At 49.2% G+C, this 22772-nt stretch overlaps 6 protein-coding genes and 1 non-coding gene across 7 annotated transcripts; 5 read left to right on the top strand and 2 right to left on the bottom strand.

The window, feature by feature from the left end:
• On the top strand, positions 1 to 1301 carry GIQ15_06615 (glyceraldehyde-3-phosphate dehydrogenase; the record flags this gene model as incomplete). The annotated part of the gene is made up of 6 exons (XM_033554032.1): positions 1 to 12; positions 66 to 115; positions 177 to 240; positions 293 to 977; positions 1037 to 1207; positions 1267 to 1301. 6 exons carry the CDS (start codon positions 1 to 3, stop codon positions 1299 to 1301), a joined length of 1017 nt encoding a protein of 338 aa, XP_033403547.1.
• Positions 1302 to 6698: 5397 nt separating this feature from the next.
• Positions 6699 to 7117, bottom strand: GIQ15_06616 (uncharacterized protein; the record flags this gene model as incomplete). The annotated part of the gene is made up of 2 exons (XM_033554033.1): positions 6699 to 6952; positions 7003 to 7117. 2 exons carry the CDS (start codon positions 7115 to 7117, stop codon positions 6699 to 6701), a joined length of 369 nt encoding a protein of 122 aa, XP_033403548.1.
• A 731-nt stretch (positions 7118 to 7848) lies between these two features.
• GIQ15_06617 (monosaccharide transporter) lies at positions 7849 to 9527 on the top strand (the record flags this gene model as incomplete). The annotated part of the gene is made up of 2 exons (XM_033554034.1): positions 7849 to 9156; positions 9222 to 9527. 2 exons carry the CDS (start codon positions 7849 to 7851, stop codon positions 9525 to 9527), a joined length of 1614 nt encoding a protein of 537 aa, XP_033403549.1.
• A 1233-nt stretch (positions 9528 to 10760) lies between these two features.
• Positions 10761 to 12656, top strand: GIQ15_06618 (uncharacterized protein; the record flags this gene model as incomplete). Its single annotated transcript, XM_033554035.1, has 8 exons — positions 10761 to 10987; positions 11043 to 11082; positions 11144 to 11272; positions 11328 to 11445; positions 11501 to 11646; positions 11703 to 11920; positions 12001 to 12462; positions 12533 to 12656. The coding sequence occupies 8 exons, from the start codon at positions 10761 to 10763 to the stop codon at positions 12654 to 12656; spliced, it is 1464 nt and encodes a 487-aa protein (XP_033403550.1).
• Positions 12657 to 12912: 256 nt separating this feature from the next.
• On the top strand, positions 12913 to 12983 carry GIQ15_t0039. Its single transcript has one exon. It is a non-coding gene; the product is annotated as a tRNA-Gln (tRNA).
• A 777-nt stretch (positions 12984 to 13760) lies between these two features.
• On the bottom strand, positions 13761 to 14336 carry GIQ15_06619 (uncharacterized protein; the record flags this gene model as incomplete). Its single annotated transcript, XM_033554036.1, has 1 exon — positions 13761 to 14336. The coding sequence occupies one exon, from the start codon at positions 14334 to 14336 to the stop codon at positions 13761 to 13763; it is 576 nt and encodes a 191-aa protein (XP_033403551.1).
• A 4476-nt stretch (positions 14337 to 18812) lies between these two features.
• On the top strand, positions 18813 to 22316 carry GIQ15_06620 (A-factor-processing enzyme; the record flags this gene model as incomplete). The annotated part of the gene is made up of 2 exons (XM_033554037.1): positions 18813 to 19043; positions 19131 to 22316. 2 exons carry the CDS (start codon positions 18813 to 18815, stop codon positions 22314 to 22316), a joined length of 3417 nt encoding a protein of 1138 aa, XP_033403552.1.
• Between the last annotated feature and the right edge of the window lie 456 nt (positions 22317 to 22772).

A 22772-nucleotide genomic window follows, 5' to 3' on the forward strand; every position in this document is an offset into this window, starting at 1 on the left:
ATGGTCGTCAAGGTAGACAGAACATCACCATCAGTTCGCAGTTCACCAGGTTAACAGTGTTGCAGGTCGGTATCAACGGCTTCGGTCGCATTGGCAGAATTGTCTTCCGCAATGTGTGAGTTGAGCCCGGAAAGTCGGTGTTTTTGTCGGTGGCATGGCTAACTTATATCAACCAGCTACGAGAACCCAGACGTCGAGGTCGTCGCTGTCAACGACCCCTTCATCGAGACCAAATATGCCGTATGTCAAGTCTGTATCTCGTTGACTGGCTCCCTGCTGACATGAAAAACAGGAATACATGCTCAAGTATGACTCCCAACACGGCCAATTCAAGGACGAGATCAAGCACGACGACCAAGGCCTCATCGTTGGCGGAAAGCACGTCAGGTTCTACACTGAGCGTGACCCAGCCAACATCAAGTGGTCCGAGACTGGTGCCGAATACATCGTCGAGTCCACCGGTGTCTTCACCACCACCGAGAAGGCCAGCGCTCACTTGAAGGGAGGTGCCAAGAAGGTCATCATCTCTGCTCCCTCCGCCGATGCCCCCATGTTCGTCATGGGTGTCAACGAGGAGACCTACAAGTCCGACATGCCAGTCATCTCCAACGCCTCTTGCACCACCAACTGCCTTGCACCCCTCGCCAAGGTCGTCCACAAGAACTGGGGTCTCAAGGAGGGTTTGATGACCACCATCCACTCCTACACTGCCACCCAGAAGACCGTCGATGGACCATCCGGCAAGGACTGGCGTGGTGGCCGTACCGCTGCCCAGAACATCATTCCCAGCAGCACTGGTGCCGCCAAGGCTGTCGGAAAGGTCATTCCTGAGCTCAACGGAAAGCTCACTGGAATGTCCATGCGTGTGCCCACTTCCAACGTCTCCGTTGTTGACTTGACCTGCCGCACTGAGAAGCCAGTCACCTATGACGAGATCAAGAAGGTCATGAAGGATGCTTCCGAGGGCGAGCTCAAGGGTATGTTTATCACCTTCTCTCCTTTTCAAAGGTGAATGGCTGCTAATCATGGTATATAGGTATTCTCGGATACTCCGAGGACGCCATCGTCTCCACCGACATGAACGGCAACCCCAACTCCTCCATCTTCGATGCCGGTGCCGGTATCGCCCTCAACGAGAACTTCATCAAGCTCGTTTCCTGGTACGACAACGAGTGGGGTTACTCCCGCCGTGTCGTCGACCTTATCTGTAAGCCCGCCACCATCCCCTATAGCCATACCGGCCACAGCTAACATTTTCTCCCACAGCCTACATTGCCAAGGTCGATGGTAGCAGCAAATAGCAATTAACTGACAACTCGGAACAGCGGAGCATGCTCTAAGTTCCAGTGTCGGCCCTGTATCTCTCTCCCACCCTTTCACTAATCAAGGTGGCATCTCTCTGAAAAAGTAAATAAAAAAGAATATAATTTTCTTTCTTTGCCTATAAGGCTCATACTCATATAAAATACAAATATGGATATCAAATACTGAATCAAAGTCAACAACTGCAATGTCTTAGAATAAGGATGTAGAATCAAACTTGCTGTAGAACTGTCCCTGCCTGTCTCGGCGGAGACTTAAGGACAGATAGAAAATTTTCTCACCTGTCCTCCTCACTGCAACATCCAACAACAACTTATCCAGATCACTGTGCTTTATCAAGCCAGCTAATCATCCTTTCTTATTCTTTCCATCCTCATCTTCATCCCTTTTTGCAGTGCTAGCTAGTCACGTGCAGATATAAACATCACGTGAGTTTGCTCATCTTTCTCAAGCCATCAAAAGTTACCTTGAGCATCGCGGCTTCATACTTGCATTCACCTGGCCCTGAAGAGCGCACACAGCGTTATACCCCTTACTTCCTGGCATAGGCAGCTCAGGGTGTTGAGATACCATCTATACTGCTATTTTATACTTGTTTGTCTCTGCTGATCTCTGTTGTCTACTTCTATCTATATCTCTATACATCTCCATCGCATTGTTTGTGGTGATGCTCTAAGGAAGCTTCTTTTTCAAGAGCCACCAGGTGCTTTTTTTCAGTTCTTCGTTCTTCCTCTCTCTGCTGATTTGTAGTATGCATGTATAAATTGATAGGGGGGCTGTGCATCTGATTTCACTTTCACTTTTATTCCTCAGTTGTCTTGTTTTTCTGTGTCTTATTTATTCTGGGTGAAGCCCCTGCATTACACCCCCATTAAAAGCTGCCATTCTGCTCTTCTGAGCCTTTAAAAGACAGGAAGAGGAATTGGCTAGTTTGATTGAACTGTTCTTTCTTTATGATATCTGCTTGTACTATGACCATTGAGCTCTGACATATCTATCTATCATACGTTTACAGCATACAGCATACGCCCCTGGGATTATGGACGGGGATGAAGACGTGGTCATGGGTGAAGCCCGCCCACCAGCTCCCTCGACCAGAGCAGGGCGCACCACCATCCCCATCGGAGGCGGTCGCCCCTCGCCTCCCTCTGCAGAGGACCAATCCCTCACTCCGGAGGCCCAGCATGAGTCCAAAGAAACTCAATCGCTCATGGCAACTTTTCACCAAAAGGTTCATAGCCCTGCCAAACTAATCAAGGAAATCGAAGATCACCAGGCCGGCATCTCTACGCCAGGCAATGACCCTACAACCGGCACCCCTCGTCCGGCAGAGCATATCACGCACCCGAAACAGGAACCAGATACTGCCATTGACGAAGACGGAGAGGAATCGGACTGGTCTGATCACCATGAGGGACGCAGTAGGGCATTGCACCGTGCCGCGCTCCCAACGGGCTATTGCTACGATAATCGTATGCGGTATCATTGTGAGGTGAAACCGACGTTGGATGTGCATCCAGAAGACCCTAGGCGCGTGTATTATATCTATCGCGAGCTAGGGAAGGCCGGACTCATAGCCGACGGAACGGAGTTTTCAGGACCATTTGTACCTCAGCCGTTGAAGCGGATTGAAGCGCGGGATGCGACGGAGGCTGAAATCACATTGGTGCATACAAAGGAACACTATGATTTTGTGAAGAGCACAAAGGGTATGTATATCTTAACCTCCACTTAACGTTTCGGGAAAAGCAAATAAGAGAACTAAGACAGTGGTACAGATATGTCTGAAGACGAGCTGATTGAGCTGGAACAAACTCGTGACTCGATTTATTTCAACTCGTTGACGTTCACCTCGGCACTTCTATCATGCGGTGGCGCTATCGAGACGTGTAAAGCCGTTGCAGAAGAGAAGGTTAAGAATGCAATTGCAGTGATTCGGCCACCAGGCCATCATGCAGAGACCAGCAAGACTATGGGATTTTGTTTATTCAACAATGTCTCTGTGGCTGCGAGGGCGTGTCAGCATGTTCTTGGTGATAAGTGTCGCAAGATTTTGATATTGGACTGGTAAGCTGAGAATTGTATTTTAGACGTTGGATAAAAAAACTTGAGCTAACCTCAGTTTTTGATAGGGATGTGCACCATGGTGAGTATATATGAACCCGGTTACCACGTGTTGTGACTTTGATTTGTCTAATTTATCCTAGGCAACGGAGTTCAAAAGATGTTCTATGACGATCCAAACGTTTTGTACATTTCTATCCACGTTTATCGAGACGGTAGCTTTTACCCTGGTGGAGACGAAGGGAATTGGGATTATTGCGGTGAAGGAAATGGTCTCGGAAAGTGGGTTTACTGTCCAGCTGATGTTGAGTTAACTCGCTCTGCTAACGATTAGCTAGGAACGTCAATATCCCGTGGCCAGCACAAGGAATGGGAGATGGAGACTATCTCTATGCTTTCCAGGAAGTAGTCATGCCCATTGGCTATGAATTCGATCCAGACCTCGTTATCAGTAAGCTACCTCAAAGACTCTCTTATAATTCGTTTATCTAACATTTTCTAGTCTCTGCTGGATTCGATGCTGCTGCCGGAGACGAGCTTGGAGGCTGTTTCGTTACGCCCCCGTGCTACTCACACATGACGCGCATGCTTATGAACCTAGCCAACGGGAAGGTCGCCGTGTGCTTGGAAGGCGGTTATAATTTCCGCTCGATCTCCAAATCGGCACTTGCAGTTACGAGAACCTTGATGGGGGAACCCCCGGACCGGCTTGTTGCGCCATCGGCTTCGCGGCCAGCGGTTGAGACGGTGCGGGAAGTGGCTATGATCCACTCACGATACTGGAAGTGCATGTACCCGAAAGGTAGGTCTCATCCATACATTGCTGGATAATATATGCATACTAATTCATGTTTTCAGGCCCTGCGTCGAACTTTGTAGGGAATCGTGTTCACGGTAAGAACTCCTGAAATTAGACGACTCTCAAAGACAATGGGAAGGTCCTAACAATTCTTTCCGTCTAGATATCATCCGTCAATACCAAGCGAAGCAGCTCTACGACGAACATAAACTCACCAGCCTATACATCTACCGAGATACCATATCCAAATCTTTCGAAAATCAAGTGCTTGCAAGGTGAGAGGGCTAGAAGCCGTTCCCGCCACCACTATGCGATATGCAACTAATAAAACTGCGTTACACAGCAATAATTATGACAAGGCTAATACTTTGCTTGTCATATTTCACGATCCGTAAGCTTACTCTATTTAACCCTCTCAGCTATCGGCCATATGACCAATTCTGGCCCTGTCATTGCCATGCCGTGCTCTCAGCTGAAACTAACGGTGTAACTTAACAGTCCCGAGCTGATGGGTATTCCGCACCCTGTAACTAATGTGTTGGAGGCTCATAATACATGGCTGGTACGACACCCCGGCCGGCACCGCGGCAACCTGAGAAAAGACTATAATCGAATAGCTAACTAGGACAAGGCTGATAATGTCAAGGAGTATGTTTCGTGGGCGGTTGAACATAACATGGGGGTTATAGACGTCAATATTCCTAAGCACATATCAGAAGCCGATGTAAGTGGATATAGCAGCTGCAGGCAGTCGCCGGTACATTGCCGTTAACTAACATGATTGGCCTAGCAAAAATCAAGAAGCTACGAACGGGAGAGCCCCAATAGGGCCCTATTTTCAGAACAACTTGCAGAGTACCTGTGGGAGAACTACATTGAGTATGCGGGGAATGGAAATGCTCTACTGTACCCCGGACTACGTGACTGATAATTTACTTTTAGGACCAACGATGCCTCCCGCATATTCTTCATGGGCGTCGGCGATGCGTTCCTTGGCCTAGCAAATCTCCTCATTAATAAAGGTATTTATTTCTAACATTATGTTTCTGAAGACGGATAAAATTCTGACCCAAGTGCTTTGCAGAGCGGGTTCACAGCATGGTGAGCGGCGTGATCTGTTTTGTCGCGGAAAACCCTGTCCGCGCAGTGGCGAGCAACACGATCACCTGGCTCTCCAAATGGTACAGAGATGTAAGTCGTTCTCCAATCAGGCAACTGGCTCCCCATAATCTACGCGTCCGTAGACAAAGCAGTAGCATGAACTCACACTTAAAAAAACAGAACTCTATTGTTTTCGTCTCTCACCGACATATGGTCTGGGAGGGGCAGGAATCCAACAAGAAGCAGTTCAAGCGATATGGACGGCTTGTAAAGTCGATGGAGGCCCATACTCTGAACGAGATGCTGGTGAATCACAAACCAGACGTGTTTAAGTGGATACTGGGGAAGATCGAGGCCGATGTTTCGGATAGTAGTTCATGATGTTGACTGGAAAATAAGTACAAGACATTATCATAGCTGCTATACCTAGTCATAGTTCGTGTGGTATGGTTCTAGATGACGATAAGTCGAAGCACGGTACGATAAAATAGCCACGGTGATAAATACTCCGTATAGTCGGGTCTTCAATTTGCCTCCTATCTTTGTCTTAGCCCTGTACTCCGTACATAATACCTTTTTAAACCCGATTCGCTTTCCATCCCCGTGGGAACACTGCCCTTCCAGCAAGCTTCAGTCAGAATGAAAAGGTGGAGAGAGGTGTGCTGTGGTTGTGGGACGTGAGAATTTTGCGTTCTAAGAATAGGGATGTTTTCAGTCGGCTATTAACATCGACCCAAGACGGCCAGGCCGTTCGCGGTAAATCAACTATCAACCCTCTTTTCCCGACGCTTGGGCAAAATGCGATGGTAACAACAAGAGCTCCGTGCCCTCCAGCATCCAATGATACCACACTCTCCGTACTTACTTCTACTCCAGCAGCCATCAGGTGGGATGATGCAGAGTGGAGGTTTTCCGAAGTTATGCTGTGCATGCAAACGAGTGGGCGGCGACGTGCATATCGCATTATCAGAGAGCCAAAAAAGTATTTGCCCCAGACCCTTGCCCATCTCGCACGCGCATCTGAGCCAAGGACGAGACCGTAACTTCTGGTAGTATTTCATTCGCCTAGACGGCTAGCCTTGCTGCCTTGCTGCCTCCGTCTGCTGGCGATAACGGCGATCCCAACATCCAGCGGCGGGTGACATGAGGAGAATGGAGACCATGGCCCTTTTAAGCACGGCCGGCCGTTGGGGTTTGGACCCCAAGAGGAGATTTTTTTTTTTTCAAGTCGCCAGTCAATTCGGATGTAACCACATGCTTTGACAGGCCTAACAGCTCCAGTGCCCGCCCCCGCTGCCTGGGCCAGAAAGCAATTAAGCATTCGTATGCAGAGTACGCTCCTGTATCCGTACGAGCAGTGTAATCTTAGGCGACGCTCGTCTTTGAGGGCTTAAAGCTTGTTCGGTGGTAGCTAGTCGTGCTCCCGCCGGTAGCTACGTTCCGTGCTTAGCTTGACTCGTTCGGTTTGAGATGCCGTAGCTTGGAATGTACATAGTGCTGTCTTGCATGAGATGAGACGAGACGAGAGCGAGATGAGATGCGTACTGTAGGCCGCGTTTGTGGAGATAATCTCGTCTCCTGATACGGGAACCGCCACATGGTTGACCTGTTGATCAAAAATCCGGGCCACGCGAGTGTGATACCAGAAGTTGTAAGTTGCGAGGTCTAAGTTGCATGTCCACCAGCAGACGAAGCTTTGCAGGTTTTGGCCAGACGGTCTCCATCCTCGCCTGTCTCGTCAAAATTCCAGGTTCGATGGAGCGCGAGCACGGCCAAAGCCGACCTCTGGCTTCGTTCCTCGACACTGACATGGCCGTCTTCCTTCGGCATGGGTGGTAGTTCAGGGTCACATCGTCCCATCCTCTAGCCGCCAAGTTGCAGGCTCGCTGGGAGGATGCGCCCGCCAGAAGCTGATTGGAGAAGCTGATTGGAAGATATGGAAGCCCCTGGTTGGACCAGCAGTAGGCTTTCTTCCCCAGGTCAGTTCATCTCCAGCCGCTGTCTGTAAAGTCTGTAAAAAGACAAGAGTTGTAGTGTTGAATATTGGTGCTCGCATCGGCGCTTTTCTCCGTCTCCAAGGCCGTACCGGTGCCACAGCCACGTCTCCTATACCATCGGTGTATCCCGGTCCAGGACGAGCGAATGCAAAAAAGAAAAAGGACGGAGGTCAAAACCAGCCAGCGTCCACTCACATGCCCTCGCTGCATGATGGAAGGTTTTTCCTATCCCTGGGCCGCCAAAAGCCTGCGATATGTTCCAGGGATCAGCCTGGGGTCGCCGAAGGGAGACATTGCCATGCAGTATCGTTGAGTAGCAGCTGGGACGGGGCGGCAGAGGATGCAATATAAGGATCCTCGTCCCTCCTGTCTACTGCTCCCTGTCTATTGCTTCTTGTCTATTGTCTGTTGTCCATTGTTGTGTTTCTTGGTCTGTTGTACGAGTCAGGGAAAAAGCAACGACAGATAAGAGCTGGGAACTTCACCTTCGAGCTTCGAGCCTCATCTCACCAACATTGACATCAACATCGACATCGACCGCCCACGCAAACATCAGCAGCTACCATGGCGGGCACAGCGGACGTGTCTCGCGTTGAGGCCCCGGTGACGACGAAGGCGTACTTTATGTGCGCGTTCGCGGCATTCGGTGGTATCTTCTTCGGCTTCGACTCTGGTTATATCAGCGGTGTGATGGGCATGGAATACTTCATCACCCTCTTCACCGGCCTCAAGAAGTCGGATTTCCCTCCTGGCTCGGACAAGTTTACCTTGCCCTCGTGGCAGAAGTCTCTGATCACCTCCATTCTCTCTGCCGGCACCTTTTTCGGTGCCATCATCGCCGGTGACCTGGCTGACTTCATCGGCCGTCGAACCACCATCATCGCGGGATGCGGTATCTTCATCGTCGGCGTCATCCTGCAGACTGCTTCCTCGGGGCTCAACCTGCTCGTCGCCGGCCGTCTGATTGCCGGGTTCGGTGTCGGCTTCGTCTCTGCCATCATCGTCCTCTACATGTCTGAGATCGCGCCCAAGAAGGTCAGAGGCGCCATCGTCTCTGGATACCAGTTCTGCATCACCATCGGCCTGCTCATGGCCTCCTGTGTCGACTACGGAACCCAGTCGCGCCAGGATTCGGGCTCCTACCGTATCCCGATTGCCCTCCAGATGCTATGGGCTCTCATCCTGGCTGGCGGTTTGTTCCTACTGCCCGAATCCCCTCGATACTTCGTCAAGCGAGGCAAGCTGGAAGATGCGCAGACCGTCCTCGCCCGGCTCAGAGGCCAGGACCGCGACTCGGAGTATATCAAGGAGGAACTCGCCGAGATTGTCGCCAACCACGAATATGAGATGCAGGCTGTCCCCAACGGCTACTGGGCGTCCTGGTTCCACTGCTTCAGCGGAAGTCTCTTCAACCCGGCCAGCAACATCCGTCGTATCATCCTCGGAACCGCCCTTCAGATGTTCCAGCAGTTCACTGGTATCAACTTCATCTTCTACTTTGGCACCACCTTCTTCCAGGACCTGGGCACCATCGAAAACCCCTTCTTGATCGGCCTAATCACCACGCTGGTCAACGTCTGCTCCACCCCTGTATCCTTCTGGGCTATCGAAAAGTTCGGCCGTCGTCCGCTTCTCATCTGGGGTGCCGTCGGCATGTTTACCTGCGAGTTCATCGTGGCTATCATTGGTGTGACCGATGGCGAGAACAAGAGCGCCGTGTCTGCGATGATCGCCCTCATCTGTCTCTACATCTTCTTCTTCGCTTCCACCTGGGGTCCCGGTGCTTGGGTCGTCATTGGCGAGATCTATCCCTTGCCCATTCGATCCAGAGGTGTCGGTCTTTCCACCGCCTCCAACTGGCTCTGGAACTGCGTACGTTCATCTCCCTTTCCAATATATATATATATATTGTCATGTTACTAACGCTTACTCTATAGATCATTGCTGTCATCACCCCATTCCTCGTCGGAACCGACAAGGCCAATCTCGGCGCCAAGGTGTTTTTCATCTGGGGCTCTCTCTGCGTCGGCTGCTTCCTGTATGCCTTCTTCTTCATCTATGAGACCAAAGGCCTTACCCTCGAGCAAGTCGACAAGATGATGGAGGAGACCACACCAATCACCTCCTCCAAGTGGAAACCACACAGCACCTTCGCCGCTGAGATGGGCCACGTCGGGGCTGGATCCAACGAGAAGAGCGGAGGATTTGTTGACGGAGCTGGGGACGCGTCTGGTGCTGTTTAGAAAACGGATCATAGACGGTAGACAGCATCACAGGCTGCTTCTGATTCATTTATTCCCTCTCGCTCATCTTTCCAGCCACGCATAGTCCTACCGCATGTTCTTATCACGGCACATAATGTTTGCTTTAATTATTCCCCACTAGTTAGTTACGTGAACCCGAACTATTCTACGATTCTTCATGGCTTCATCACTTTTCCCACGTAGCCTATATAGGACGTCGACCGAGAGTAAAAGCTAAGCGGAGCAGATATTCGTATGGAGGCAGCTGTCCGTATTTCCCCATAGCTAAGACATGATACGAGCCCGCGACTGCTCGTGGCGAACGGCGGCTCCGAGCATGGCAGCTTTAGCTCGACCACATCTTGTCTTCTATCTTGGCTGGTGCTTGGACGATGTCGCTGTGCGTTCATATCAAGCTTGTCACAGGCGTGGGATCCCTGTATACTATGCATGAATTCAGCCATCACGGCTGATCCAGAGCTGACAGGAAGACACCAACATCCCTATCAAGTGTGTCTATCGTTGTCTATCGTTGTGTCTTCGTTGTATCTGACTCTGATATCTCCACCAATTCACGGCGTTGGACCCGGTCTCAGCTCCATCATTGGCCGTTTCTCCACGTTATTCCCCAGATTCCGGGGAAGCAAGATCCAAGATCCAAGTCTGAGGCGACGGGGAACTTCCATGTAGCAAGTTTCGCTTCCTGGCGCCTACAAGGCCTACCGAGGCACTTCATCGCCCGTCGAGGAGGTTTCGGTTATTCCTTTTCACTGTCGATCGAATTGCAACTGGCCACCAGCCCGAATCCCCCGTTTTTCAAGGTTCGCTGAGATGTTGGCCAAGCTGTTTTCAAGCCTGTCCCGCACGCTATGGACAGCGACATCGCCGGCGTCTTCAGTTCGGCGCTTGGCTGGTTCGCTCGCTGGTCTGTCTGAAAGTTCCAGCCTTCGAGATATCTCTTTAACAGCCCATCAGTGAATGCGGGGGAGGGAAAGTAGAGTTCCGGCGTGTTTGTCTGTCTCTCTATTCGGGGGTAATTCCGCTAGACATGGCTTGTTCGACATGGAGTCGCGCGTTGCATGATGTACATAAAGGGGAAGCTGAGATGGCGTATATATTCGCTGATCCCTCGCTGTTTTCTTTTCGTGGCTTTCTTTTTACCCTGTCAAAGATCACTCCGGCAGAAGTCTGCTTCTTCTAATTCTTAATAAACTGGCACGAACATTTGCGGAGATGGGAAGCGACGAGGAGAAAGCGTCGCAGTTGGCTGCGGACCATGTTGACGATGTCTCGAAGAACGTCCCTAGCCCGACAGATATCGATGAGGATGAGGAGTTCTCTCGCCAGGAGCAGCGCAAGATCATTCATCGCATCGACGCCCGGCTGGTGGTGATATGTGGTGTGGGATATCTCATCAGTCTGATGGACAGGACGAACACCTCGGTGGCTGCCATCGCTGGGTAAGGATGCTATCTATATCTGCTCTGTCCAGGAAGCTGACCATTCAATCTTTAGTATGACAAAGGACCTAGGTCTTAAGATAGGATTCAGATACGTTCGTCTACCCTCTATCAGTCCATGTTGGAAGGACGCTCGGCTAATCAATTGTTCAATAGTCGATCATTGTTCTGGTATTCTTCGTTACATACATCATTGCTCAGCCAATTGCCACGGTAGCCATCAGGAAAATTGGCCCAAGAATATTCATATCAGCGATCATATTCACATGGGGTATCATTCTAATTGTACGTTCATTCTACCTGTCACTTGGGAAGGTCGATACTGACAGTTACTCAATAGGGCTTTGGCTTCGTCAAGAACTGGCAAGAAATGGCTGGTCTCCGAGCACTATTAGGATTCCTTGAAGCTGGGTTCTTCCCTGGAACAGTTTATCTGCTATCTACTTGGTATTGTCGACGTGAGTCTCTCCTCCGAACCAATGATAGAAATATGAGCGCTGACGAGTATATTAGATGAGGTCCAAAAGCGATACTCTGTCTTCTACATCATTGGCGCCGTTGCTGCTTCGCTCTCTGGTATCCTTGCCTTTGGCCTCAGCCATATGGAAGGGATTCAGGGCATCCGTGGCTGGAGGTGGATCTTCATCATGGAAGGAGTGGTAAGTACTCAGATATAGGGTCTATTTTTAGGGACAGCTACTAATATTCTCTATAGATTTCGATCATGGTTGCTTTCCTAAGTTATATCTTCCTCGTTAACTTCCCCGATCGAGCCTCGGGCGCATGGGGATTTCTCAACGAGAAAGAGCTCGCCTTCGTCATTAGACGAGTCAATCGTGATCGCGGTGATGCGCACTTCGAGCCCTTCGCCTTGGGGAAATTTCTCCGTCCAGCCTTAGACTTGAAGATCTGGGGCTTTGCAATGATTTTCTTGTACGTTTCCCACCTCATTCTATTTCAAGGATGTATTTCCCCTTTTATTTTCATCTTCCTAACATGGTTATTCCCACTAGCTGTTCTACGACAGTCTCCTACGCAATTGCATATTTCCTACCAATCATTCTAGCCGATGGGCTAGGATTTGATGTCGGTCAGTCACAGTGCCTAATCGCACCACCGTACGGTTTCGCTGCAATCCTGATGTACTCGTCGTCCTGGTTTGCGGATAAATACCGTACACGCGCACCGATCATCGTCTTAAACACCATCATCACCCTAATTGGTCTGCCAATGATGGGTTTCGGAAAGGGCAACGTCTTGAGATATGCGGGAGTCTTCCTCGCTACTGCAGGGGCAAACGCCAATGTCCCAGCTGTCATGGCATACCAAGCCAATAATATCCGTGGCCAATGGACTAGAGCTCTTGCTAGTGCTACCTTGGTTGGGTTCGGAGGAATTGGCGGCATTGCTGGTAGTTTGGTATTTAGATCCCAGGACGCTCCAGCTTATATCCCTGGAATATGGGCTGCAATCACGTATGTTAACATCCACTCCACTTCTATGCCTATTTTCACTCCATATATTAACTAACGTCCCAATATACAGGTCCCAGCTAGTTCTTCTCCTCGTAGCCGCGGCGCTGAGCTTGCATTTCTGGAGATCTAATCGCAAGGCAGACCGGGGCGAGCTGATGATCGAGGGGTCTCCATCTTTCCGATACACCCTTTGATAGAGTCTTAGACGGCTTCCGATCGATAGACACAGCTATACCTAAGATATCCAAGATTTTTGGTTTATGTTTTTTTTGGGTCTACAGGGGGGTTATCAGAGGTATATTGGCTCTAATATTATAGCACCCTCAAGTGACGAATTTTATGATTCAATATAATGTGGTTATTATTTATGTCCTCACCTCGAAGTAGATAAAGTCGCAGTGGACTGGACTACGTATAAACTACCGGAGTTCGATTCGCCTCTGAGTACTCGCTTCTATGGTGTAGTGGTAGCACATCGGATTTTGATTCCGACGACGCCAGTTCGATCCTGGCTAGGAGCTTTTTTATTTTATTTTATGGCCGACTTCATTCTGCAACAAAGTGGTCAAATTATGCTACACCATGGAAAAAACTAAAGAGCAACAGTCAGTATGCTAATCGCACTTCAGTACCATGTTCAATCCGAGCAAATGCTCCTGCAAACACGGGCATTCAAGCACTTAGTCGTCGCCCTAACTATATAGAGAGGTTGCTATCTATAGGAGAAGGCAATGGCTTTAGACCTTCGAGTAAGAAATTTATCAGGACCTCGGTTTAAGATAGAAGTTTAAAGCAATTAGAAGGTTGCCCTATCAATATAATAAGGAGAAGGTCAAAGAGTCTTCGCTTTTTCATGTTGATAGCAAGTTTTCACTTGTTGTAATTGGCTGGTTAGGAGACGCTAATGCAAGGTACCAACACGTGATAGAATAATTGTATAGAGTTTCAACCAATAAGAGACATATTTTGTTAGCCAATCATATAATTTACAGCCATTTTTAAGACCACATACGGAGTACCAAGGACAAGCAGGCAGCTCATCTACGAAGCTGATGTGAGAGACTTGAGGAGTTCAGAGTTAACAGTAGTTCCATTGTCCTCGCAGTAATAGCTAATCTGATTAGAACCTTATATCCTCCAGTTTGACAATATATTGCAGTAAATGTCTATATCAAAGACATAGTACACAGGTAGCCATCGCAAACGAAAACAGACTCGCTATTCGACCATATTGCCATATCACAGTTCATCCGCATTCAGTGTCAATTCAACCGTGTACGAAGGCAGTTGTCAGCTGCCTAAGCCTGGATCTCTTGGGCGCGCTGCTCAGCAGTCTCCATTTCAACCTCAAATGCAGCATACTCGGCTGGCAATTCCTGAGACGTAGCTCCCTTGGCGACCATGCGGTATAGCGATTTGAACATTTCGGCATCCATGTTGTCGACGGCGTACTTGTGTCCATCGTTCAGGACAATCGCATTGGGGGCCGCTTTGCCCGTGCAGGTTGTATCCCTCCCTCCTTTGACGTTACGCAGTCCTGCCTGGCTCCAGCTGCTGCCAGAGTATAGAGCGGAACTGGAAAGCTTTGCAAGACACTTGCTGTCGGTGGGTCCGACATTGTCACCCTTCACGATCGTACCGCATGTATAACTGTCACGGGCCTGCCAGCCATACATGGGCGAGAATGACGGCAACCCGGAAAAGGCGACAGTAACAGCACCCTTTATAGTGTTTTCATAGATGGCAACAGCACAGACTCTTGGTGGGATGTTGGTGAATTCGAGGTAGCTGCCCCTGCAGTTGTCTTCGATGTGGTTTCTGATAGTCACACCAGCGGCAACGGAGGCAAGAGAGACGAGGGCGAGGACCTTCATTGTGACTTTGGAGGATGATTGCTGGAATGAGCAAACAAGATAATCGTTCCGTAATTGGTATGGTAGAAAAAGCGCAGTTTGCTGGATTCTTTGGATTTGTTCTGGTTTTTTATCTCCCTTCCTCTGGGCGAGAAGCTGGCCTTTTATCTTCTTCGCTCCCTTACCACCAAGGCCGCATGTGGCCGACTGATATATCATGAGCTGGACTCTTTTCAAAGTAGGATATCTCGGAAATACCGCATCGCCACCTATACCCTTCTCGAATCTACATGGTAGAGGGTCTAGAGGGACCGGTAGACAATAGTACGTTCCGGAGAAAGTCATAGTCTGACGGTGAGTCTTCCCGTATTAACCCATGGTATGGGAGTTGGATAGGCCTTCCGGAGGCGAGACCGTAATGCGACCTTTAGTGCCGAGCGCTGCATAGCAAACAAGACTATATTCCTTTTTTGATCTTTATATGACCGCATGGGTTTAAAGGAAGTACCGGGATGATCGACAGGAGGAATGCTGGGGTCTAGATATAGGGAATAACCCATATGAATAGCATCCCGATGGCTTGGCTACCCGATCCCCTGGCGCGGAAGTCGAGGGTGCATCGAGTAAAAGCCAACGATATGGAGGATCGAGCGATGGAGGGAGCAAGTTTCTTGTCTGCTCGAAAATTTCCCATTAGGGTCACGTGTGATGCCTGTCGTCCGTAGGAATCCAGAATGTCAACAAGTTACAACTGTTGTATATAGAGCAACGAGAGCCGGAGATGGATAATAGAAAACGTTGGGCACTATCTATGGCTTCTATAGAGCCTCCATTGTCGATCTGCTGGGCCACCGTGAACATTTTTGCGTTGGCCATTGGCTGCAAGCTGCTCCACGGCACTGACTCTGTATATTATTAAGAGCAGGGTAACTAGCTATGCATTTCTGTTTAATATGTGGAAAATCCGGGGTCACACTGAAGATGGCCTGTATGTTACTCTACCCCACTTTGACTGTACAGCGTTGTTGGCAGCATAATGCAAATCGACATATATAGTCACAAGCACACGTTGGATCAGAGATCTATTTAAATGGTATTTCAAAATAGTAGTTTGGATGAAAAGTAGCTCTTAAGATAGATATAGGATTCCGTGTTAGTTTAATAGTTTAGTGTATTTACGACCAAGCTCTATTTTACTCTGCTTTAAATACCTGTGCTATCATTCTCTTATGATCCCTCAGCTTTGTCGAATGCTCCGGGCCCTGCTTTAGGGATGACCCTGGTAGCAAGGGAAGAATAATTGAACACAAATAACGGAGCAGGCTTCGTCTAAATTTCAAACTAGGATAGTCGCTGCATACACCCCCCTGGCCGTCCAGTTTACAATGAATTGAAGAGAAATTCTACCAGAGAGAGCGTTGCTTGGTGTAAATGATAAAGCTGAACCCTATTTAGATTACGCAGGTGAGTAGTAATTATCTGATTGACTACCAACACCGCGCCGATGTCTTCGGGTTCGATGCAGGCTTCCCATGTATCCTTTGAGTTGAAAACCGCTTTGTCTATCAAGCTCAAGCATCAGCATATGGTTAATCCGCCGGTATTGAGGCGTAGTCTATGCGGCTAATGTAGCCTGGAGATGTTGCTGAGAGGAAAGGATTCTAGCCGCGGTTGTCTTCGACTTTAAACTAGAAAGCATCGACCATGATGATGCCTTGGAATATACCCTACGCACGGAGGATATATGATAAGATATCACGGCCAAAGTTGGTCCCGCTGGTCCAGTTATGCATTTAGCAGAGTGAGAAGATTAGAAGCCTGCAAGGCGCCTTCCTTCCTTTGTTGGTAAGGCCTTCAAATTATACACTCGATATGCACATGGATTCAAAAGGCGACTAAACGGTGCCACCATTTGATCCGATCCAAGACGATTAAAAGCCGTTTGATTTGCTTTTCCGCCCTGTGCTCGGACCGCCAAACTGTGCTGGAATCCTGGAGAAACCCGCACTGTGGATAGAGTAGTGGCCTTGACGTATTCCATGCAGCCGACAGTCTGGCCTATCGGCATACCTCACTCGGAGTGCATCGGAGTGTCTAGCTATGGCGGTGTTCGTAAGTCGCGAATTATCGATAACTAGCCTAAGCGATTCCTTCTCCTCTCGAGTTCCTCGAAGGGGTCCGTTATAAGCAAGGATACGCCTGTTATTCTCTAGAACGTCCTTGGCTCGTCTAGTTTCGGGCGATAGTTATTGGGGATCATGGAGCCGATGCGTTTACTGCAACGCATATATCTAAATGGTTATAGAGAAACAGGAGATTAGGCACTCACCTCACGCTAACCGTGCCTCGTCAACTCGGGGCGATTGAAGCGGCCTGCCTTCCACGGTAATCCAGACCGAGTACCAACAGGGGGTTCGGCAAATCCTCATCTTCCTTCAACTATACTAGGTAGTTATATAGGGGGCGGCTCGACCTGAAGATACATCTTGCTGGTCAGCACATGTAATAACACTGGAGCTCAACATAAGTCTCACCGGCCTTCCTTATTCTCTGCTTACTCCCAACTCATTGAGTTCTTCTTGAAATCTTTCACCATCTTTCGCCACTTTGATTTGGAAGCTAGTTTCCTGATCTGTTTACATTTGTTAGAGACAAAACTCTCTTTGATGCCAGTGATGCAACAGGACTGGGGAGATGCCTACCTAGGTAGCGACCGGGTGTCTTCGAGTGTGGCTTTGCACGTCTTTCCCAACCGTGAATTGGCTTGTGATACATTATTGCATAAGCTCACAAATAATGCATGACTTCACATGCTATAAGTCGTGCGGGTTAACGCTGCAGGTAGAATGGCCATGGCCCTAGAATCACCCTCGATGCACTTTTTAGTGTCTTCGACGACTTTATATGCGTAGGTATCATGCTCCTGAATGGCGTGCCCTTTGTTTTGGGACGTTCAAAAAACTCGTTCCATATATGGTTTGACAGAACCGAGAGAGTACTCTTAATAAAGGAGATTGAATGGCCTATTACATTCGTGGTCCTCGCAGGTCAACTCTTAATCAATGTGATTATGGCTGGCCTGATGTTGATCGAGAGCATTCCGAACTATGTATAACAGAGGCAAGGGCTCGTAACAGAGCCCCAGAAAAGGGGCTAGATAGATCGTTATATCTAGAAGAGACGTCGAATCAAGTAAAAACAGAACCAGTGAGCTAGGTTCGGTATCAGCCGTTGGAAGATTTTGTATTTTACTATACGGCAGATAGTAAATGATATGATATCGTCTGCTATTGGACAATGGCCATAGGAAGGAGTCGTACCCGACAGAGAACCTGACCTGCTCGTTGCAATAGATCAACAAGTTAGCCTGACGTCATGGGATATTCAAGTATAGCCACCTTGTCCGACACGGCTGGGCTGGTTGTGCATATTATCGCCATTTTGCTTATATCTCATTGGAGGATTGGGTGCGATATCGCCTTTTCTATACGAATAGCCATCAAGGTAGATTCTGGTGACATGGCGAGTCTAGAGCGAGTATTAGGCGACTTATCCAGTCCTCTGTACCCCCCGGAGGAGTTGTAGTACAAACCGCTGCACGGAATACACCAGCAAGGCATGAAGAATATTTCGGCCCGATGTCCACACATGGCAAACCCTGACATCAACGCCTGGAGATATCTGGAAATCGTGGACGGCCACCGCGAGAAGCAGATGTCGTTCCCCATGGCGATGGATGTGACGGATCAATATATATGAGACCAGCGCTTAACGGAACTCTTCACAGCCATTTTAGCCGCCGATACGGAGGTGCGCCTGTAGACGTAGCCTCATATTAGTTTAAGAGTAGAGCAGAATCAGCGCAAAAAGGAAGCATAGCTCGGCTGTGAGCTGGACGTACGGCTCGCCAGCACACGTCAACGGCATCCCATCTGCCCAGCACTCTCTGCTGGCAAGGGTAGACGGCCCAAGCAACCGTCTTCTGGGGGTTCTCCAGGCCTGAGGGATGGAGCAGGGCAACAGGAGGAGCAAGGGGACCACTAAATAGGGCTCGAGGGCTCCGGTTGCACTAGGGGAACAACACAGTGTCACCACCAGACCGTCACCACCGCCTCCTTCGCCCTTTTCCTGCCCGGATCTAGTAGTAAGTCGTGTTTCGAGCGTCCGGCACCGGTATGAGAAGCTCACCTTCGATCTCGCAGCCCGTCTAGCTCCTCGTCCTGCGCCGTTTTCCCCCCTGCGCCGCCCCTTTCAGACTGAGCTCCCTGTATGCCTCCAAGGTTCCTTGCGAGCAGGCTTTCAAACGCAATATCAAGCCGGTCTCTCCCGTCTGCTCGCACTCATTTCTTCAGCGGCAAATCTGTCGCTTTCGTTTCACCGTCACGGCTGCGCCTCACGCGTTCCACTCCGTTGACGCTGACGGCTGTTCGACCTCGAGTTTCTGCTGTCACATATAGCACGACCACACGACTCCAGACCTCGCGTCCGTTAGCAAAGATGGCGCAGGTCGAGCATTTGGCTGACAGCCTCGAGAAGCCGTCTGTCGATAACCGCACATATCGTGTGATCAGATTGCCAAACAAGCTCGAGGCTCTTCTGGTCCATGACCCGGATACTGATAAGGCCAGTGCTTCGGTCAACGTCAACGTAGGGAACTTCTCTGACGACGATGACATGCCTGGCATGGCTCACGCGGTCGAGCATCTCCTCTTCATGGGCACTGAAAAGGTACGATGAGTTTTTTTTTTTTTTTTTTTTTTTTTTGGCCTTCCGTCTGGGGTTGAATCATATTAATATATTGTTTGCGAGCTATAGTACCCAAAGGAGAATGACTACAACCAGTATCTTGCCTCACACTCCGGTCACTCGAATGCATATACCGCTGCAACAGAGACAAACTATTTCTTTGAGGTTGCTGCTACCTCTCATCCCCGATCCAAAGCTCCGTCTGCTACGCCATCCGCTACGCCGTCCCAGGCTCCAACTCCAGTCGGAACTATGGCAGACAAGATGTCTCATCTTACCGTAGGAGGGGCAACAAACAGTGCCAGCTCCTCGATAAGTGATCTGACACCGCCGTTATACGGTGCTCTTGACAGATTCGCCCAGTTTTTCATCGCTCCGCTTTTCCTCCCGTCCACACTAGACCGTGAGCTCCAAGCTGTCGATTCAGAAAACAAGAAGAACCTGCAGAGTGATCCGTGGCGTATGCTGCAGCTAAACAAATCCCTCTCCAATCCAAAGCATCCCTATCACCACTTTTCCACAGGAAACCTGAAGACCCTTCGGGATGACCCCCAGGAGCGTGGACTAGATGTCAGGACCGAGTTCATGAAGTTCCATGATAAGCACTACTCTGCAAACCGGATGAAGCTTGTTGTCTTGGGCAGAGAGCCATTAGATGAATTGGAGGGATGGGTTGCAGAACTATTTGCAGACGTGAAGAACAAGGATTTGCCCCAAAATAGATGGGATGATATCGAGGTATTTGGGAAGGATGATATGCTGAAGATGGTTTTTGCAAAGCCCGTGATGGATAGCAGAACCCTGGATATCTTCTTCCCTTACCCGGACGAGGAAGATTTGTATGAGTCCCAGCCGAGTCGCTATATCAGCCACTTGATCGGACATGAGGGTCCTGGCAGTATACTTGCATACATTAAGTCCAAGGGATGGGCAACTGAACTTTCAGCCGGTTCGATGCCCATCTGCCCTGGATCGTCATTGTTTAACGTATCCGTTCGTCTGACGGAGGATGGCTTGCATCATTACAAAGAGGTCATCAAGACCGTCTTCCAGTACATTTCTTTAATCAAGGAACGGGCACCTGAGCAGTGGATCTTCGACGAGATGAAGAACCTTTCTGAAGTCGATTTCAAGTTCAAGCAGAAGACTCCAGCCAGCCGATTCACAAGCAGCCTTAGCAGCGTTATGCAGAAACCATACCCGCGTGAATGGCTCCTGAGCGGCTCGACTTTGTTGCGCAAGTTTGAACCCGAACTTATTTCAAAGGGACTCGCCCAGCTTAATGCTGACAATTTCAATATCGAAATCGTATCCCAGACATTCCCTGGTGACTGGGACCAGAAGGAAAAATGGTACGGCACTGAGTATAAGGTGGAGAAGGTTCCAGAGGACTTGCTTTCTGAGATTCGTCACTCCTTGGAATCACCCAAGGGTAGAATTCCGGAATTACACATGCCACATAAGAACGAGTTCGTTCCAACTAGACTCGACGTTGAGAAGAAGGAGGTAGCAGAACCCGCTAAACGACCAAGTCTGATTCGAATGGATGAAAAGGTCAGAACCTGGTTCAAGAAAGATGACACTTTCTGGGTTCCTAAGGCGGCGTTGGAGATTACCCTCCGAAGTCCCCTGGTATATGCTACCCCTGGAAATAACGTGATGGCCAAAATCTACTGCAGTTTGGTTAGGGATGCCCTGACCGAATACTCATATGATGCAGAGCTAGCAGGATTGGACTACGATCTATCTCCCAGCGTTTTCGGCTTGGAGGTAGCGATTGTGGGATACAACGATAAGATGGCAGTGTTGCTTGAAAAGGTTCTGTTGATCATGAGGGATCTCGAGATCAAACCAGACCGATTCAAAATCGTCAAGGAACGCATGGCTCGGGGTTATAAGAACTCTGATTACCAGCTTCCATACTACCAGGTCGGCAGCTTCACGAGGTACCTGACGGCCGAGAAAGCTTGGATTAATGAGCAGTTGGCTCCCGAGCTAGATCACATCGAGCTCGAGGATGTCGCAGCCTTCTTCCCTCAGTTGCTTCGTCAAACGCATATTGAGATCTTGGCCCACGGCAATCTCTACAAGGAAGACGCGCTTAAACTTACCGACTTGATTGAGTCGACCCTTAAACCGAGAACACTCCCACAGTCTCAGTGGCATGTCCGCAGGAATATGATCATTCCTCCTGGAAGCAATTACATCTACGAAGAAACCCTCAAGGATCCTGCTAACATCAACCACTGCATCGAGTACTATCTCTTCGTTGGAGCTCTTACCGACCCCATGTTACGTGCAAAATGCTTGCTGTTCGGACAAATGACAAACGAGCCTGCATTTGACCAGCTCCGAACGAAGGAGCAACTAGGCTACGTTGTCTGGAGCGGTGCTCGCTATTCCTCGACAACCCTGGGTTATCGTGTAATCATCCAGAGTGAGCGAGACAACCAGTACCTGGAGACTCGCATTGATTCCTTCCTTGAGAACTACGGAGCGACCCTTGCTTCTATGTCCGATGAAGAATTCGAGGGTCACAGACGAAGCATCATCAACAAGAGATTGGAGAAGTTGAAAAACCTCGGTTCCGAAACCGGTCGATTCTGGTCTCATATTGGCTCGGAGTATTTCGATTTCACACAACATGAAACCGATGTCGAGGTCTTGGAGGAATTGACCAAGGATGATATCATCGAGTTTTACCGCCAGTACATCAACCCCAATTCTGCAACTCGCGCAAAGCTTTCTATTCACATGAAGGCACAGGCGAGTGCAAGCCTCATTGCTTCGCCAGAGCAGAAAGGCGCTGTGATCTCTAAGATTGAGCAGTTCCTCGGCGCAGCTGGAGCCAAGGTTGATGCAGACAAATTCAAGGAAGCCTTCAAGGACATCACCATCTCCAGCAATAACTTAGATGGAATCGTCTCCACCGTGCGCGATCACTTGACTTCAGCCTTGAAGATGGCAGAGGATGAAGCCACGAAGCTTCTAGAGCCAGCCAAGGGGCTTTTGCCTAATTTGCTCACACAAGCTGGTGTGAAAACCGTTACCAACGGGGACAAAGAACCTGAATCCAAGGAAGTTTCTGCGAACGGCGATGCTAATGGCATCGTTACCAAGGGCAATGAACCTCCCCACCGCAAGCAGACGTTCATTACCAACGTTCCTGAATTTAAAGCACGTCTTAGTGTCAGTGCCGCTACAGTTCCGGTGGTCGACTTGTCCGAATTTGAAGACTTCGACCCAAAGCTCTAGGACCGATCAGCGTTCCAAGCTCCGTCCTAGCCATTATCATAGGTTGTTTATCGCGAGCTGACCATATACACTCCTTGCTTGGATAGTCAGTTGCAACCTAGTGTATACTTTATGAAGGCATTGTTTTGATTTGGGCATATCATAAATGAGTGGCGCCGTGGAAGTGTTGCATGGGCGCATTGTATTAGACGGACTTGTCATCGAAGTACACATGTAGAGGCACTTACTCACATACTTTAGATAGATTTTTTTACTCTCTGGCATATTTTCCTTCTCCTTTTCTTCTCTTTCTCCTTATTCCCTTCTCTATATGACAGCCTTGGCAACCAACAATAGTCACGTGGTATATTTCGGAATAATTATATAATTTTCTACTGTCGGTGGATATATTATCCGTGATATCTCAGTCACCTGACATGAGCTACTGATAGAGGCACAAACAAGAGCTCGAGCTCC

This window comes from Arthroderma uncinatum, assembly GCF_011692745.1.
Source record: "Arthroderma uncinatum strain CBS 119779 chromosome Unknown scaffold5, whole genome shotgun sequence".
Classification (NCBI taxonomy): domain Eukaryota; kingdom Fungi; phylum Ascomycota; class Eurotiomycetes; order Onygenales; family Arthrodermataceae; genus Arthroderma; species Arthroderma uncinatum.